Here is a 19493-nt window from a genome sequence, read left to right as displayed (position 1 = left end):
AGGAATTGCCATGCAAGTGCAAATTGTTCCAGAAAATTCTCATTTAAAAAGACCAACCATACTGTCCACGTTGTAGGAAAGAGATAAGACACCACATACTACCTAAACCAAATAATTTTCATAATGCCATTTCATAACAATTTTGTCAACATTACTATATTCAATAGTCCATCTCAACATTTAAAGCAAAGCTATGGCTTCTTTCTCTCTGCAGCAATTACAATGAGTTGCAATGTCCTGCTTCATTTGAATACAGCCTTCTCAAACACCTTTTTGTAACAGTATCTGATTTTCTAACATAGCACCAAATATTACTACATACCAAAGTAAAGCTGGGCACCACAAAAAGAGACAGAACTGACCAACCCATTTTATAGTCGGCCCCAGTGTTTCAGTTAGTGCTTTAATCAGCACGAGCACAACAGACTCAAGGGTCAAAACTCAGCCCCTGTAACCTTTTACAAGGCTGCACTTGCGGTGACGGCAATGCACAGAAGCAATGCATCCAATGGCTCGTTTGGCTGTTGCATACTTTTTAGGTGAAACAATAACCTCGAAGTCAGTTCTGGAAAAGCATAAGGGAAAAGATACTTTATATTCACTGAAAATGGTGCACATTAAAGAGAACAGATAACAGATTACAAGGAAACAAACTATGCACAAACATCCTTCATTGCTTATGTAACATCAGTAACTAGCAGTAAATACTTCTAAAAGCATGAAAGGCTGGTCTGTGTGACTAAGTGGCATGAAAGTAAAGAGACTGCAAACTTAAAATAATGATTTATGTGGGTCCCATTAGAAGAAATAATTCTACATTAAAGTGAACATTACACATGTAGCTTTAGCCTTCCTCATGGATATGCAATTCTGATATAAATGTATTATCCCTTATCACTTTTTTCATCTATACAATTTAGAGTTTCATATACTATAACACGATTTCTGGACTACACACTCACTCTGGACTGAGTGGCAAGTTTCATACAGATCTAACTATCTAGATCTAGCTATTGTGTGGCCCAGAGACTATTATAACCAAAACAGCATTTGCATTACAGAGCAGACAATAAAAATTAAATGTTTTTCAATTCCCCCGCCCCGTTCATGAATTCAGGAGAAGAAAGGGTTCTTTTCCACCATATCGTGCTGCAATTGAAAGAGACTGAGACACCAGAACACAGGGAATTCATTCAGAGCTGGCCAGTTTATGGTGAAGAAAAGACTGCAGGGTATTGCTACACCCAGACTTTCTCACTTCCACTGAAGAGCCATCACAGACTCCAAAAGCCCTTGGGCAGGTGGAACAGTGGCACCCAACTAAATTTCAAGTTCAGCTCAGGTACCCTCTGCCTGCAGGCCCAGGAGCTCCCTGTCAGCTCAGGTCCTCGCCCTTGGTCCTTGCCTGAACTAAACTGTAGGCACGCCAGTTCCCAGTGTCCTAACCTGCTGATCCTGACCTGATGTCCTGGCTTGTCCTCACAACTGCCTCAGTAAGGCCTTTGCTTGCTGTCACTGGACTCTTGGCTGACCCTGGTCACCATCACCAGACCCCTCACCCAACCACTCACTCCCTCCCTCCCAGTGGGATGGGGGAGAGAATCAGAAGGGTAAAAGTAAGAAAACTCATGGTCTGAGATAAAGACAGTTTAATAGGTAAAGCAAAAGCCACACACGCAAGCAAAGCAAAACAAGGAATTCATTCACTGCTTCCCATCGGCAGGCAGGTGTTCAGCCATCTCCAGGAAAGCAGGGCTCCAGCACACATAATGGTTACTGGGGAAGACAAACACCATCCCTCCAAACATCCCCCCTTCCTTCTTCTCCCAGCTTTATATGCTGAGCATGACATCCTATGGCATGGAATATCCCTTTGGTCAGCTGGGTCAGCTGTCCCAGATGTGTCCCCTCCCAACTGCTTGTGCATCCTCACTGCTGGGGTGGGGTGCAAAGCAGAAAAGTCCTTGACTGTGTAAGCACTGCTCAGGAAAAGCTAAAACATCCCTGTGTTATCAACACTGTTTCCAGCACAAATCCAAACCATAGCCCCATACTAGCTACTATGAAGAAAACTAACTCTGTCCCAGCCAAAACCAGCACACCTGGTTGCTTCTTTTGTCTGCTGTGGGATGGGGTCCTGTGGGCAAGATCCCTGTCCTTGTCTGCCCTGCTGCCACCCACAGCTCCTGGCTCACCCTGCCTTGCAGGCCAGCCTGTCCTGCTGCTCCCTGACAGAAACAGGCTTTGGAAGATGCGGACAGATAAGTCTGTTTCCAACTCTTGTGAAAAAACAGCAATGGGAGAAGCCAATGAGATTGGCTGGTGTTGACCAAACCTGGTTGTAGCACTGGCTTTAGTTTTCTCTTTAGGATCTGGATGGATTCCCAGGTCCTCCTAAAGACAAAGGCAGAGATTTCAAGGCCACATATGTATGTCTCGTACGTGCCTCACCATTACAGTCATTTCCAACTGCATTTCATAAAAACATATCATGTAAATAAAGTGCAAATAAGCTTTTCTTATGCATGTCTGAAGGACAGAGGATGCTTCTTACTAATCAGACACTTCTTCAAAGCATAGTCCCTTCTTGCTGTCTTTAGTTTACATTTCCAACTTTACCACACATTCCCTGCTATGCTTTTTATTTAAATTGTTATGACAGGAGGAGCAAAACAGTCACGTAAGTAAGGCTGAGTAATTTTCAGTATTAGCATAGAAGTAATTGTTCTCTAATAAAGACATGACAATCAAGTTAAAGAAGTTGGTAGGAAGGAGTCTAGTCATGAGAGCTATGTATCTTGCACTGCATAGCAATTAGAGCAGACTGGCTGCACAACTTACCTGTTGGACTAGGAAACATGTGCCAAATCTATTGTTTAAGTAATGCACATTTGAACTTTTAGACCTACCAAAATTTTTTCTTATAGCTCTTTGGCCAGAAGAATAAGACACAAGCATGGCTTTGCTTCTTTTAAAGCAACTAAAAGGAAGGAGCATATAAAAGACAGATTACTGCAAGGATGACAACAGTGGAGTGTGAGGAGTGAAAAGCTGAGAAAGCCCATCAGGAATAAGTATCTTTTTTCAGAAGTTTTAAATCATTTATTGGATGCCAGTAGAAAGTATTAAATGAACACTGTTTTGCCCCATGTATTTAAAACATCTTGTCAACTTAGCATCTTGAACCATTCCTAGACACAGGCAGAACTGTTACTGGAAAGAAGACTCCTCCTAATAGCATTTAAATGATGCTACTTTTCACCAGGAAGGGCCAAATTTGATTGTGAAGACAGAAAAATGGGATTACGAAGGGAAAAATGTATAAACACACTTGTACAGGGGTCTGCTTAGGTTTAAAAAAAAAGTTTTATTTTTGCCTTGGAAGAAAAGGAAAGGGATGTAATGAAACTCTGGTAAGAATGTGGGAACACAGAAGTGTGCCTGATGAGGATCAGAGAATTAAGACAACAAATCACCAAAATCCAAAAAGTTAGTTGTCTGAAAGTTCACTCATCTCAGTCACTAGATTTTACAAGGGAATACAGAAGTACAGAAAGCATTTTCCTTCCTCCAGGAGGTCTTAGTTTTCTCACCTAACCATCCTGTGTTGACATGGGGGGGCAGCAGCGTGTAAGAAGCCCTTCTCATCATGACCCCTACATGCTCTGGTAAGAGCCTCTATCAAGGTCTGAGGATCCACTGGTCCCTAAATTACAATGGCTCTTATTTAATTAAAAAAGTGATAGTCCATACTGCAGAAGAATGTCTCAGGAAGAGCCCAGGAGGGGTTCTGAAATTGCTTTTGCTAAGCATAGAAAATAAAGTCCACGTAGCGCACGAGTCAGAGGTCACATCCAATTTTGTCCATACACAGCAAAAGAGAAAACAGCATCCTTTCTTGAAAAGCCAGGTACGTGACAGGTCATCAGTTACAGAAGAACAGAAGGCTAACTGTAAATCAAAAATCTGCAGCAATGCCAGAGTGGCATTATTTTTTTCCCCTGTCTCCCTACTAATTCAAAATACAGCTCTGTGTTTGAAACCACACCAAGGACTTGCATGTTCTCAAGCCTGGTTTCTGAGATTGCTCTGATCACAAGCTGTTCTGACATTTTTGCTCTGCTATCTGTGATAATTGTCTCAAAAGCAGTTTTCTTTCACTCTTAATTTTGATCTTTTCTAGCCAGAGACAGACTAATTTCCCTTTTACTTTTCTTAAAACAGCACAAACTCAGCATAGGTCTATAAAATAGTTATTTTGATAGCTGCATTAGTACAGATGTTCTCAAAATCTTGAATTGTCCCATTCTCTAGCTAGCTGCTGAAAAAAAACTCAAAATAGTCTTGATCCAACATTCTACCCATTGTTTTTATCTAAGGCAAAATAAGGATCAAAAGTAGTAAATGTGGCACATATCAAATAAAACTTAAAACTAGGTCACCGCAGCACCAAAGCAACTTCTTTGAGGAATTCACCGCAAGCAAACACCTTTCTAATAGGTTGCTTTAAAAACTTCTAAAAGTTTGGGATTTTTTGTACTATTCTAGCATCATATTTCATTGGTATTCTGTAATTTATCGAGCATACACATATCTGACACCAAAGTGTGTCCCAATAGCTGCAGTGGGATGCCGCCCAAAAGAACCACCAATTTACGTGTTCAGTTAGCAGAACTGTGAGCAAAGGACAGTGACACAGACTGGGAACTGGAAATGAACCAGGAACCACTCCCCACCAGCAGCACTGCAGTGCCTTTTCCCTTCCCATATGAAGTGATGCTTTGGCAAAATAAGGTAACACTGAGGCTTCTCAGAGCTTTCCATTTTTATTCACTGGCTTATACTATGGCTTACCTGAAGAAACTTAAAACTAAAACCTACTTCCTTGATTTGGTCAGGTCCCACTGACTTCAAAGGGACTATTTACCCAAAGACATGTGAAGGGCACAGGCTTTACTGCTTTGCCAATCTATAAGATAGGACACTTACATATTCTCAGAGGGATGCTGCAAGAATAAACCAATTAATGTATAGATCTTTGAAGAAAAAGCATAAAAAAAATTACCAAATATCCTGGTATTATTGATCTTGTGTAAGATCTGAGGAACAGGAGCACTTTACACAATTGGTATCCAATAACAATTGTAAAAATAAGAGAATTTCTCAATTAGCCTAGCTCTCTAATCTATTAACTTTCATCTTTGTCAACTGATCCACACTGGATTCAAAGCAATAGTTTTGGGGTTCTTTCTTCTGTGATGTTTCTTGATATATTTACCTTTTCAAACATCTTTAAGCTTTGAATTCCTTCCTTGCTTTTAATTATTGCTGAATACATTCCGCCCCACCCCCCCTTCTCCTTATTAGGTCCGTATTTGTTCACTAATTTTGTCTTGGACATTACAGTTTTGGGCTGATCTTTTTTGCTTTCTCAGTAAAATTTGCACCAAACATTTGTATTTTATTTACTGTGTTTTATTTAATTACTGCAAAACTATTCTGCCATCAACCGGTCCCTCTTTAGGTTGAGGTTTTATTGTCTTTTTTGAGCCCATTTCAGTTACTTTACTATGATAAAAAGAGCTTTTTAATTAATAAGTAATGAAACAACTATAAAAAGAGAAGCGACTACCACTCACAAACCAAGACGACAACAGTGAAGAACTAGTAACTAGAACACCACAAAGAAAACTTGAATGTCAATTCATGTACTTCTAAGAAGAAAAATGCATACAGATAATTCTCTTCTAAATCACTGGCCACACTTGATTCTTTCCTCAACAGCTTTCAAAGTCAAGGTACTATGCAGGATCAATAACTACTAATGCTGTACAATATGTATTCTTATTTATTCCAGGGTATTTCTTTGGCCACATGGTGTGCTGGAAGGAGAAAGAGTAAACTTGTAAAAGGTCATCAGGTTTGCAAGCAGAATGAATGTTTGTCTATATATTTAGTCACTTTAAAATTATACGTAAGTTTCACTGTTAATTTTAAATTAAAAGGTCAGATTATACAATCTAAAGGAAGGTTCCAAAAGCCTGACTGCCTGTATTTAAATTCACTGACCAGACAGATTGTTATCTGGCATTTGCATTGTATGAAGAACTTCATATATTTATATAATAATACAATAGGGTGATCAGGACACTTTTTAAAATTTTTAATTTCTGAGGGGACTTTTTAAGACTGCTGAAGCAGAACTGTCTCTCTGCAACCAGAAATAAATGTGGATTTAAACTCTATTTACTGTATCTCTCATAAGGTCAAGGAGGGTGTTCTAATTGGGCCATGTTAAGATTAAATGCTCAGCATTAACATTTCTAGCAGTGGTCAAAATCAGATTGTCTTAAGGAAGAGAAGGAGGAAAAAAAGAAAAAGGATAACTACTGTGCCTCACAATCACAGAGAAACCCACCAGTAGGCTTCTTAAATCCTTCGTGCAGCATCTGCTTCCTCCTCTAAAAACAGTGGTTTATATTCCTTATAGGCATGGAAACATTTTACTATAAAAAGGTTCTCATCATTTGCACCTCTGGGAATAAAAGTGTCTGTCTTTGCCTAACCTTTTATGGAAACTAGTGCTACAAATTACGACTGGGCACTTTTTTTTCATGAAGCACTAAACACCTTTTTTTTTTTTCACATAAGTTTTTACTTTTTCCCCCCAGATATCTCCATGATGAGCTATACTAACATTTTCAACATCCACCCATCAAGAAGTGCTTCAGTCTCAGCAATCCATTTCCCACCAATCATCTTGCTTAACTATGTCTCTTGGTATGTCTTTTATACTGGCTGAGTGAACTGAAAGACGCATTATGAACAGGGAATATCAGTACTTAAAGAATAACAGAAGTTTTTATAGCTCAAACTTTTCTCTGTACATTTTGGAGTGTAACTAGACAATGATATGCTCAAAATTCTAATGAAAAAAGCTGATTGTCATTAACATTTCATCTTATTCCATTCTTCACAAAATTTATGTAGTTCAGAATCTGGAAGTCTGAGAATGCCCAGAATTGGTTGGTTTCCTGCATTTTTTGTAATACCAGATTCACACACAAAATCATCCAGTGTTAAAGGGCTATGAACTCGGAGCTGAAACAGAAGAGGAACACCAGCTAGTTTTTGAAGCAGAAGAAATTTGTCAGAAAGGGGATCACCGAGACTGGTTCAGAATATGTCCAGATTCAGAATAAATAAACAAACAAAATCAGAGAAGAGGAGATCATTTTCAAGACAGAAGCGAGACCCATGAACAGGGTCTAGGGGAAAGGCAAAGCAAAACAAACAAAACAAATGAGACAACATCTGTAGACTACGACTGCTTTAACATACTTCTGCATTTGAGCCAGACTTAACAGCTGTGGTACAGGGATTACAGTTTTGAGTGCCTGCAAAAGACAACTAAGGAACACAACTCAGTTGCTAGTAAGCCAAAATTTGCTACAGGTCCACAACTCCGCATTAAAAAAAATAAACACCACAACAACAAAAAGCAACAAACCCACAGAGGTCCGCAAATAAGCAAAGATTAAAATTGACGGTTTAGATGACACATAGTTAAGTATATTTATGGAACCAGATGGTCAAGCCAGGAATAGGAAATGAGTACTTTAAATGCTGGAATATCTAGTTAGTATTCATGTTCTGTGCATTTCTTCACATTAGGCAGTTTCTTCAAATCCAAACAAAACAAAAGCATGTTTAAAAGTAAACGTTAAATAAAATGGTGCATTTCATAATTCATGTGAAATTATAATTTCAAAAGATTGAGAGAAGGCAGAGAAGTGTCTCTAGTGACCACTAACACAATTTTACATGCATTATATCTGTTCATCTATATCCCTCTCTCCATCTGTTATGTGCATGTGTAACTACATGCAGATGTATAACTAAAATTAACTAGATTGTACGCAACACTTCAAAGCAAGTTCTTCAAGAATCTATGTCTCCTTTATATGTAACAAGAAGCTCACATCATATCAGACCACTAATAAGAAAGGCATACTTAGGTGTTGCAGGTGATGCAGATCGTCTGGACATGGCAGCAGGAGAATCAGACCTTCTCAGAGGAGATCCCATACCAGATGATGAACCAGGTGTTGTAGGTCGCCTCTCTTTCTTTATCTTCTCAGTCTAGAAACACAGCTCATTTTAGTTTCCGTAATTAGGAAAAACACATCAAAAATATATTTGATAGTTTTATTAACGTGATGGCATATAAACAGATTTGTGTAACGTACATTTAAGATAAAAGTTTTTTAAACACCAGCTCACAACTGAGGTGAACAGCTTATTTCATTTTATATAGACATTAAAAAAAAATCATGTCTTGCCTAATATACAAGTTGCAGATAAGTAACACCACATCAGAGTCTCTCTAAGAGTTCTTGGGAGGGGCACTGTGGGTGAAGTTTTCAAAATCACCTATATGCTCCTGCAACACCTCCTAAGACATGGTCAGTAGTGCACCCAGGCATCTCACAGCAATGCTGCTGGAGGTAACACCATGAGTCACACCTAAGACAAACACTACACAAATCTTTATCTTCCAGCTTTGGTCCTCTCGCTTGCATCTAATTTAGATGGCATGAATCCCCCTACTATTAACTATCACAAGACACGGGATCTTTAGTGAATTTTACAGCCCTAACAAGTTTTTTAAAACATGCCTTTTGTTGTGTAGACTCAGTGAAGGTGAACAACTCACCTTTGCTTTTCTGGCAACTACAGTGGATCAATCATAGAATCATAAAGGTTGGAAAAGACCCCAAGGATCATCAAGTCCAACCATCAACCCACACCACCTAACTCACTAAACCATGTCCCCAAGCACCACATCTACATGTTTCTTGAACACCTCCAGGGATGGTGACTCCACCACTTCCCTGGGCAGACTGTTCCAATGCCTGATCACTCTTTCAGTGAAGAAATTTTTTCTAATATCCAGCCTAAACCTCCCCTGGTGCAACTTGAGGCCATTTCCTCTTGTCCTATCACTTGTTACTTTAGAGAAGAGGCCAACCCCCACCTCCCTACAACCTCCTTTCAGGTAGTTGTAGAGAGTGATAAGGTCTCCTCTCAGCCTCCTCTTTAGACTAAACAACCCCAGCTCCCTCAGCTGCTCCTCATAAGACCTGTGCTCCAGACCCTTCTCCAGCTTCGTTGCCCTTCTCTGGACCTGCTCCAGTAGCTCAACGTCCTTCTTGTGGCAAGGGGCCCAAAACTGAACACAGTGTTCAAGGTGCGGCCTCTCCAGGGCTGAGAACAGGGGCATCTTTTAAGAAAACAGCTCTAAAAGTGTCCACAGAAAGAGTTAAGCAATTGGTATAAACTACAGGCATTGTCAATGCAGTTGTCACGTTTCCAAAATATGTGAAGCTTGCTAATTAACCAGCAAGACCGGATAGTCATACTCAGAAGAAAGATCCTATTTGTCATCCCTATTCCCAGAAGCTACAGGCAAGTCCAAAAACATACAACGGTGCCAGAAATCTCAGTTCCCTGAAAATAAAGGTGTTGCTGTTCCAAATACCAGTGCTCAACATTGATTCCCAGGGGGAAGATGTTAAAACGCTGCTAAACAGGAGCATGAAAGCAACAAATTTATGCATGGTTCACAATCTTACCGCTGCTTACAACAGGGGTAGCACTTTATTTTTATGAATGTAAAGGGAAAGACAACAACCAGAAGCTGCATCAGTTTACCCAGAAGTGAAATCAAAACCACTGCAAACCCACCTGAGTAGCTTCAGCTGCAGCTGCCCCTTTCATGGCATCGGAAGTGGAGGGTGAAGTTGTCGCCTTCTTTCTGTCTGTACTTCGGGTTGGGGAAGGCTTGTAGGGAGATTTAAGAGGACTAGCTGGTGCTACACGAGGACAGATATGGAATACTAAAGAGTTATAGTACAATAGCAAGAGTAAAAGGGAGCACAGACAGAGGAAGTAAAGGAGAGGAGAAAACAGCATACTTATGTTATAACGCTAAAGGAAGTTTTCAAGGATTTTTTAAAAAAAGTATTTCAAAAGATGACATTATATAACACAGTCAACACAGTCCCATGTTTACTAAAAATGCCTCAACTGAAACTAACTTTGTATCAGATTTTTAGTTTTTTAAAAATTGTCTCTAAAATATCACACACTTACTCATACACCTTGTGAATCACCTGCCTATGACTGTGATTCTTTTCTGAAAAGTCCAGCTTCCTTCACATATGATTAAAAAGAGTAATCAAGCAATTTGGGTTGGGTGACTTTTGAACAAATATTTCAAAACAGGAAAAGTGACAGAAGAGTAGGGACATTTTTTTAAAGCCTAAACATGGCAAAGGCTCCTAAATACCTTAATTGCTTTTCAAAACAATACTTTATTAAAAAAAAAAAACCAAACAAACAAAACCAAAAAACCCCACCACAAACCCAAACCTAAACTAAATGCTGCTTTAGGTATTTCAGTTACTGTTATTTGTGGTAGACACCAGCTAAAGTACAACACATCCATTACAGCTTACAGGGCAACTCCTTCTGGGTATTTTTTCTTTATTTGCAATATGAACAGGATTTTTTGAAAAACAGGGTATTTTATTCCTGTTTTTGTTCATATTGCCTTCTAAGATGAAACTTTCACATACATATAGAACAAGCAACAGAGTATATGCTTCATTAATAAGACAGACACTAATTATAACCATGTGACAGTGAGTTTCCAATCTTATTCAAGTAAAGTCAAGAAGGATGTTGACTTTGGAAAAGCAGTAATTAGGCTCAAATGTAAAGGAATTCACATTTCCTTTTTTTTTTTTTTCATTTGGGACAGTCCTATAAAATTTCTTATGAAACCTTTTTGTATGCTTTTAAGTTTAACGAGACCTGTATATTCTTTTATCTGACATTCCAGCAGATTGGCAAAAGTTCACTTAAGAAAAATGTTTATAGAGACTTAAGTGCTGCCTAAGAGAAGTATTTTTACTTCAAGTGTAAAAAAAATTATTTATATGCATCCAATAATAACTGTTTGCCTGTATATCTTGACTCAGAGTGGCATTAATAATGCCTTGCCCTAGAGAAAGAGTTTCAAACTGAGGCTCCTCATTTCTAAGCTTACAGAAAATGCAGGAGCAAAGCAATTTTGACCCAAACATCATTACATGAGGCACAGTATGAGCCCTTGAAAACAAAGAACCCCCTTCCCTGCTCAGGAAGCTGCTTCTACAGAAAGAAGTACACAACAAATGGGAGATCTCCCTCAGCCCTTTTGCTGACAATTACTGACAAAACTGTCAATGGCTACTCTGAGTATTGATGCTGCTTGCAAGCTGTGCTACAGCCCGATTGCCTTGCGAGGAAATGACAAGGGGATGCTGGTTCAGAGAGCTGTTCCCAGAACCAGCGCTCCTGGTTCAGCTGACGGGAAAAAGCTATCTGCAGACCAAATTGTATCCTTGTCAGACATGCCATAGTGCTACTTTAAAGATCCTGTGATGAAGAGAGAGATAAAACTAGGAGTTTACACCCAAAATGAGTAGGGAAGGACAGTCTTGATGGATTTTTTCAATATCAAATACAACACAGAAAACAAGATCTGCAGGTGATCCCAGCAATTCGCCTCAAAATTTTAAGCAGAATATACCACTCTAATTTCAAGTTGGCTTTTGTTCATTTTTAGCAGTAGTTGATCCCTGAGCAGTAGGTAAACTGGGAATTTTCTCATGGGCCAAGGACTGTATGACAGCATTTCTGCTTACACCAGATGCTGCTTTTAACATAGAAAAAAGGGATGTAATTTCAGAGTCATTCAATACTGATGTCCCTACGCACTGCAACAACAAAGTAACGCACAAAGGAAACTAGGCTTACTTTGAAATTAATTATTATACAGCTTTGTATTAAAAGCACAGATGGAGGACCTGAGCCTATGTCAACCATGCCGTATGAAAATACTGATCATAAAGATGATCAGTCTTATACCGTATAACTAGCTTTATCCTGAAAAAAAAAAGTTTCCATTTGCAGACAGGCATTTGTGTTTAGTGGGGTTTTTTTGTAAAAGTAAAAAAAAAGCGGTTAAACTGTTCTCCTTGTTCCAGGAAACACTATGCCTAGGTATAGATTTATAAGCAGGAACTATTCTGGGAGTCAGACACTTGCCTAAGTATTAGAAGGACTGGAAACATTAGTGTTGTTTCCAAAATAAGGGTTTTATGAGACTGCCATTTACAGGTGGGAATAGTAACTACCATCCCTAATTTTTAGTTTCTTAAAGATCAATAATTTCTGGAACTGACACCTTCCTATCAGTGTGTCTGTTTTTTCTTCTAAGTATAATTTTATATGTGTATATATGCACACACATATACACATTTTTATATATAAAAATACACATATAGTCACACAGTTAAATGCAAAAAGTAATTTAACAGCAAAGAACTGGAACCCTAGTAAAAATAATTAAGGCTCAAATGGTGCACTGGGATTTTTGTTCTATACACTATTTGGGTATGAAAGGGGATTACATTAATATATCAAGTAAAGCCTCTGAGAGGTGTCACACACTGGTCTAAAAAACTGTTTCTTACATTAATATATTCAGTTTTCCACTGGCTTAGGTTTTAGCAATTTGTTAATTTTTTTTAAGCTATGTTCTTTTTAAAAAGGGATTTAGAACAAGATAGACAAGATGATGTGTTTTTTTCAATCTTTTAAATACACTGCTACTATGAACAACATAGTTCATCATTGATTTTGTACTATCATGTAAATTGTGATTTTGTTTACAGTACTCCACTTCTTTCAGCAGCTACTCAAATGTAACAAAAAACATACCTTAACAGTTTCACAGTGAGTAATTCACATTTTTACCTGGAGTATTGTACTGCTCAGAAAGCATTAATGTACTTCTGCTTCTGGCTAAAGATGACTGTGTGGGAGTCAGGAGTCGAGAAACAATAAAGTTTTCCATTGGACTAAGATGCATGCGGTGAGCTGAAGGATGGAAGCAAATAAAATAAAATTTAAAATCCAAAGAAATAAAATAATGTTACATTAAAATAACTGAAACAAAATTATGAAATGATTAAATGAAATTTAAAAAAATTGAAGTGTTTGAGATTTAAAACATTTTTCAGAGAGAATGAAAATTATTTTTAAAAGGTTTTTAGTTTCTCCATCACTTTAAATTATGTTCCCACCTGTACAATAAATATAGTAAGGTTAAGACCATGCTGTACTTTGTTCTTACACAGAGACACGTTCCATTCTGCAAAATGGTTGCTTTCATGACTCAGCATGAAAAAGGTTTGCCTTTTTCCTCAGAAGAAAAAAAGTGAAATATTTGGTATAAGAGCGCAGCTACCAACTAGTGTGCCACCCATACTGGGACTGCATTTATATATAAAGCAGTGAGACTGCAAATTTCAAGTCTTATTTATACAATATGCCTGCATTCCTTCCTCCTCCATAAATAAAAGCATCAACTATGTCAGAAAGATATTTATAGATATTCCTATAACATGCATGTGTATATATATATATAGAGCCATCCGCCATAATAACCTCAAAGCTATTGAGCTATTGAGATTTACCTTCTCTTTTCATTCTAGAAAAAAGCCTTCATTGCCACCTATTTCAGTTAGTTTTTTTCTCATTAGAGTATACAAAAAAGGGAGGGAAGAAAAAAAAGACAAGCAAAACAAACCACAAAACATTCAAGAGTTCACAGTGGGGTAAACCCTTCAGTCCTCTCTGTAGTGTTTAGTAACCACTAATCCTGCAAGATGATTGTCTTTTGCTGAGCCTCTGATGGATCAGGGTTTCAAATCAAATTAAATGGCTCTACAACTCTGGTCACCAGATGTAAGTCTCCCAGGTGGCCCATTGGACCTACTTCTGCCCATAGTACTTTCCATGTCTATCGTTGAGCCACATGTTTGGTTCTTTGTATTTCATTATTTGGCTAGAAGATCACAAGCTGCACAGTCATAGGAAACTGCTGGAGTCGCCACATGTACTAATAACCCTGTTTGCTGAAGTATCAAAAACTGAAAATGAATCAGTAAAAAAACCCCATAGCAGCGTTTGTCACTGGCTTAGGATCTCCAGCATGGCAGCACAGTCTTGGAACAGGCTGTAGAATTATTTCATTGTATTAACTTACAACCCCTCAATGTTTGAGTTCTTTTGAATACTAGACGTGAGTTATATAGCTACATGGACAAGAAGTGCTTTAAGCAGAAGGAGAGTTTATGCTGGTAGGAGACCAGCATATTCACTTGCCTCTGTCGGGGGAATGTGTTATTGCTGCTGTGGAGGCGGAGAGGCGCTTACTGATTGGCGATTCCATTTGCTTTGGCAGATTCATTGTAGAAGCAGAAAGTTTGTCACATGCTGCAGAGAGAGGCATTGAAGATATTTGTATTCACAACACAACGTTGATAAACTCCCAAAATTAACCTCCCATTTGTACTCGTGGCCCTTGCCACTGATCATAGCACTGAATAAGGCACGAGGCAAACTCTTTCTGACTGCTGGAGGACCAGCATTTTATAAGACATGCTTTGGGATGCAACTTTTCTGCTTGTGAATTTAACGTTGCAGTTTTACAACAGCCTGTCTTTTACACTGCCACAGGCAAATAATTATATATTGGGTCTGAATGAGTGAAGCCATTCTTATACAAATATTCAATATCAGCACAAGCAGAAAGTCACCTAAAGAGAACAAACTGCCCATGACAGGTCTGAACACCTCATTTCTACTTCCAGTCTGGAAGGGCTGGGGTAGACCTCAGGTATTATTCTAATACAGTAGTGAAATAACAAACATTTGTGTGTTTGCACAATGAGAACTCACTGTTTCAATGACTGATCTGGCACCAGTGATTTGGCTTCATCTTTTTGTGCTTGAGAATATTAAAAACCAAAAAAAGGGCTTTTTGGTACTACCCCAAGTGCTTTCATTTTTCTTCCGAAATAGTGTTTGACAAAGGCTGTTTGAGCACAATACCTATTCTCTACCTTGCATTTATTCAACTCAATGACAGAAAAATGTTACCCACGTATTACTACAGCATAACAGTATATGATGATCACTGCATGATGTTCAGAAGCTAAAAGCATAGATGCTTTGTCCCTTAGATTTGAATTTAATTTATTTCAAAACCAAAAATATTTTCAGATAGAGACATATATGTGGCCCTAATTCTGCAGCCTGAGTTACTGCGTTCCCTAATACATTCCTCAAAACATTGCCTCAGGGGGGTCTGCAAGATTTGCCTCCATCTACTATCATAAACAATACAATTCTCTAAATTTGCTTTTTTAAAAAAGCAGGCACAATGTTGGTATGCAGCAAAACATCTGTTGCACATCCAAATCTCTATTGTACATGAGCAACAATTAGTACAAAAATATGAATCTGTTGGCACAGAAATAATAGTTCTGTGAAAATGTGGGCAGAACATTTACTGTGCGTTCTGCAGGAGTAATATCCAAGCCTAGCTCCTCCTTTGGAGGGAGACAAGGAACCTAGTTCTTAAAAGCACAGGCTGTGTTACATTTTCGAAATGCCAAGTACATTTGCAATCAAAATTAGAAATGCTATATGCAATCCATTCTTAATTCTGGAGGACTCATCCACTTCACAGTCCTTTTAAGGGAATAATAATTTTTTAAAAAAGATAACAGAACTATACAAAAGAAAATAAAACACAATTGCCTAAACAATATCAACTGCTTGAATTTGTTAGAAATACTAGCTTGGCCAAAATCCACTTCAGAAGGCTGAAAACATAGAATGGCTGTTTACACCCAATTTGCTTGTTCTTAAAATATTGCAGAAAAATGGAAAAAGAGGACTGTTTTGATGAAACACTGTCTCCATAACACATTTTCTTTTATTGTGCAACTGAATTTTTTTTCAAGAGCACCCGCACATGTCCATGACAACTGTCAAATATATGCGTAACTGTATTTACACATACACACAAACACAGAGTGCCCACAGAGTTCTGAGAGATGAGAATCTGAGTGGTAGAAGTCTACAGTTAGTGAGAAAACCATGAAATGCCTCTACCGTGCTGGAATGCGAGGCATGCGCTGCTCCACCATGGCAAAATTAAAAGGAAATTAAAAAGACATTTGGTCCACATCACCAAGTGTAATGCCATAGAGTAGTAGACTGAAATAACAAGGAACAGTGGTTAGGAAGGACAAGATCAGTGGATGGATTACAGTGATTAGAACAGTTACAAACAAGACATGATGGTACTGTGATTCTCTGAAATACCATTGAAGGAATCAGCAGGAGCAGTAGAGGTCACAGGGTCTGGAGGAAGGGTGTTGGCAGCTAAACCTAGAACAGGGGGTGGGGTATTTTCTGATTCACCTACACAGCAGAGAAATCAGAGCAAAAACAGGTGAAAGAAATTACTTAATAAATTGGGGGAAGGTGGAATTAAGCATAAACTGCATCACAGAGACAAACGGGTTTCTTTCTCGAAGGATAAAAGACTTCTTTTATTACAATATATTTTTAATTTCCTGTCTTTTTTGATGGCATACTGTGAAAAGTATGATGTGAAACAGAGTTTGCCTTTTTAGAGTTAAGTATATTTACACACTTTTAAAAAGAGAGCAACTTTCATATTTCATCGTCACCCAAACATGGATATTTTTCCCCATAACAGTTTATTCAAACCTGGCAAATTTAAAAAAAAATCATATGATTTAAAACAAAAAACATGCATCTTTCTGAAATATAAAAGCAGTACATGACTGATTATGTAATAAAAATAATTTGTTCTGAAGCCAAATCAAAAAGACCAGCAACAAAAAGTACGTGGGGGAAAAAAACAAACTATTTTAAACTGCACATGCTGCATAGTCATCTAGAAATTCCTGTCAGGTTTTTAGAAGTACCAAACAAAACCAGATCATCTTTTGCAAGGCTTAGGCAGCACTCCATCCTTTGGTGAATATTAAATTTGCTAACTGTGTGCGTGGGAAGACAATGCGGGGTGGAAAGAGCATAAATTTTAATTTGAGCATTTAGCATCCTCCAAACAGACTCTGGTTACTCTATTAAAATGATCTGTATGCCTAAAGTTAGCAGTGACCTTTTTCCCCCAGAAAAGAGAGAGGAAGCCTGGCAAGCAATTACAAAGCATTTATTCACGCCCCAAGGCAGTAGCCCCATCAGTACCACCCTAGCCATAAAATGCATCATCCTTACTATCTCCACAACCTCATGCATTTTGCACTTCAAGATCTGCAATGCAGGCAGCCTGCTTCACTTACCATCTCTGCCTCCTGAGCCTGCAGCCAGTGCTCCTCCCCACGACCATCGCTTCTGCTTCTGTTCCAGCTGCTGGCTGCGTTCAAGGGACCGACGCATCATGGCTTCTAAACGTTCCTGATTATATTGGTACAAAAAGGGAAACCAAATCTGCATCAGTTCTTTGGGGGCTTTTTTTTTCCTCCTCCTGAAACTACTCCAAAAATACACAGTTCCCCTGTTGCTCCATGCAAGAGGATTACAGGAAGTTGTTTGCAATAAAAGAAATAGGAATGAATAAAGAATGTATCAGCATGCTACCTACCTCCAGATATGTGTATCCTTTGTCTGCAAGCCACTGAGGTCACTACAGAGGCCTAAGTAAATAACACAGGTTGCATCACTGCCTAGCATCTGCTCCTGCTGGTGAGGCTGCTGCTGTGCTCTGGACTTAATTTGTATAAGAATAATGCTCGACAAGCATTAACTCCTTCTTGTCTATGCAGACCTCAGGATTTTTTTTCCATCCCTTTCTGAGCACAGCTAAATTGCTGCAATGCCAGTGGCTCCTCCTAGCCACGCAGATAAATGATCACTTCAAATCCAAAGTAGGTTACTTTGCAGGATGCTCTATTTATTTATTTATTTTTAGAAAAAAACTCCCTCCTTTCTCCCAGTATGCTCTTTACAGTCTAGGCATTTAAGAGCTTCTGATTTTTTTCTCCCCCTGTGTATTTTTTTAGTGTATGCCCAGATCATGGTGTTTTGAGGTGGTTTTTTTTTTCCACCACACCCACATTCTTCTCCATAGCCTGGTGAGTTAGGAGTTTCAGATGGGGGAGAAGGAGATTTCTTTCCCTCCCCAAATCCTGCTTTACTTTTAATTTACAGCTACGTATGGTCACCTTATTCCCTCTTCACCACCTCCTAACTCTCACTCAAAGAAGTCCACCCAGTTTTGTTCCCACCCCTTCCCTCTGCTAGTTTCTCAGTGGTTTATTGTAGTGACAATGATCTCTGCATCTTTTCTTCTCACCCTTTCAAGGAGATAAAGCCTGGTTCTTCTCCATCCACTGTTCAGCTACCTACTACCCTCTGCCTTTCCTCCTCCCAGTACCTCATTTGCATCTCTCAACTTCTTCACCCACAGATTTCAGCAGCCCAACCCCTACTGTGAAAGATGAGTCTACCCTCACTGCCTCCAACTCCTGCCCCAATGGTTTTTAGCCCTTTGACCCTATTAGTATATTTGGTCCTATTACTTCCTACATTTGCTGTGTCCTTCTGGTCTAGTATAAAACTCCTATCCACTTCAAACTCTTGATCCTGCAGGTTTCTGGGAATACACCATATCACCTTTGATTCCTACCAATCCCCTGCTCTAGCTCCAATATCTTTTGGTAGCTCAGATCAACTGCACAGAAAACCTCTCCTGCATCTCTTGGCCAGATTACTTTCTCTCACTGATTCATGACTTTGGTGAAAGTTTCCTATTCCCTTTCCCTGAGGTATTTTACCAAAACATTTCAGTCTTTGTTCAAGCATGTCTCCTTCAGTCTCTGCACTGATGTTGAGCCTGTTGCCTCTAGTGGAGCTCCTTCAGCAGATCAGACCCTAACATCAAGCACCTCCAGCAATTACCACGCCTGTAACTTTTATGCATGTACAGGTAAACTTTGTGTTACCTTCATGGGGCTCTGTCTATGGTCACTGACTTTTTACAAGGCCAGATGCCCTCTCATCATATTCTGATTATCTACAATATAGGTTTGTGTCTTCCACGTCTTTGAAGCAGCTCTTCTACTACCAAGACTTCAAGTAATTTATTTCCGATCTCATTTTTTCCTCCACCTTATCCAACCCTGCTACCAATTATCCATCAATTTCAACAGCAAGCCACTACCTTTTGTCTTTAAGCTCTCTTAATTTTTTTACAGATCACTTGTACCATAAAGAATGCCATTATATTACCCTCTATACAAAGAGCGAAAAAAGGCAATTCTTGCATACCCTTTCGATCATTCTCAGCTCTCCTCTCTGTTACCTTTTGGCCAGGGACCCACCCTGCCCTTACAGTTTCTGCTACCATCTCCAGGAAGACAATCTTTCAGTCATGTGTTTTGAGCTCTCACTTCAGTTTTGACTCCTTTCTATGTCTTTAGCTCACAGTCTAGCAGGTAATAGCAAAGACCACTGAAAGCAGGCAGCTGCTTCCC

The 19493-nt window shown here is 38.9% G+C and overlaps 1 protein-coding gene across 1 annotated transcript in view; it reads right to left on the bottom strand.

Moving 5' to 3' along the window:
• Positions 1 to 17415, bottom strand: part of MAP7D2 (MAP7 domain containing 2) — a gene marked incomplete at its 5' end in the record, with an annotated part of 26012 nt that extends 8597 nt beyond the window's left edge. The window contains 5 exons of the mRNA XM_010083440.1: positions 8015 to 8142; positions 9748 to 9875; positions 14281 to 14391; positions 16291 to 16389; positions 17301 to 17415. Coding sequence (XP_010081742.1) covers positions 8015 to 8142; positions 9748 to 9875; positions 14281 to 14391; positions 16291 to 16389; positions 17301 to 17415 — 581 coding nt within the window. The remainder of the gene's footprint in view (positions 1 to 8014; positions 8143 to 9747; positions 9876 to 14280; positions 14392 to 16290; positions 16390 to 17300) is intronic.
• Positions 17416 to 19493: the final 2078 nt, after the last annotated feature.

This window comes from Pterocles gutturalis, unplaced genomic scaffold (assembly GCF_000699245.1).
Source record: "Pterocles gutturalis isolate BGI_N339 unplaced genomic scaffold, ASM69924v1 scaffold42850, whole genome shotgun sequence".
In the NCBI taxonomy this organism is placed as follows: domain Eukaryota; kingdom Metazoa; phylum Chordata; class Aves; order Pterocliformes; family Pteroclidae; genus Pterocles; species Pterocles gutturalis.
The sequence above is the reverse complement of the archived record's forward strand: the minus strand, read 5'-3'. Positions and strand labels throughout refer to the sequence as shown.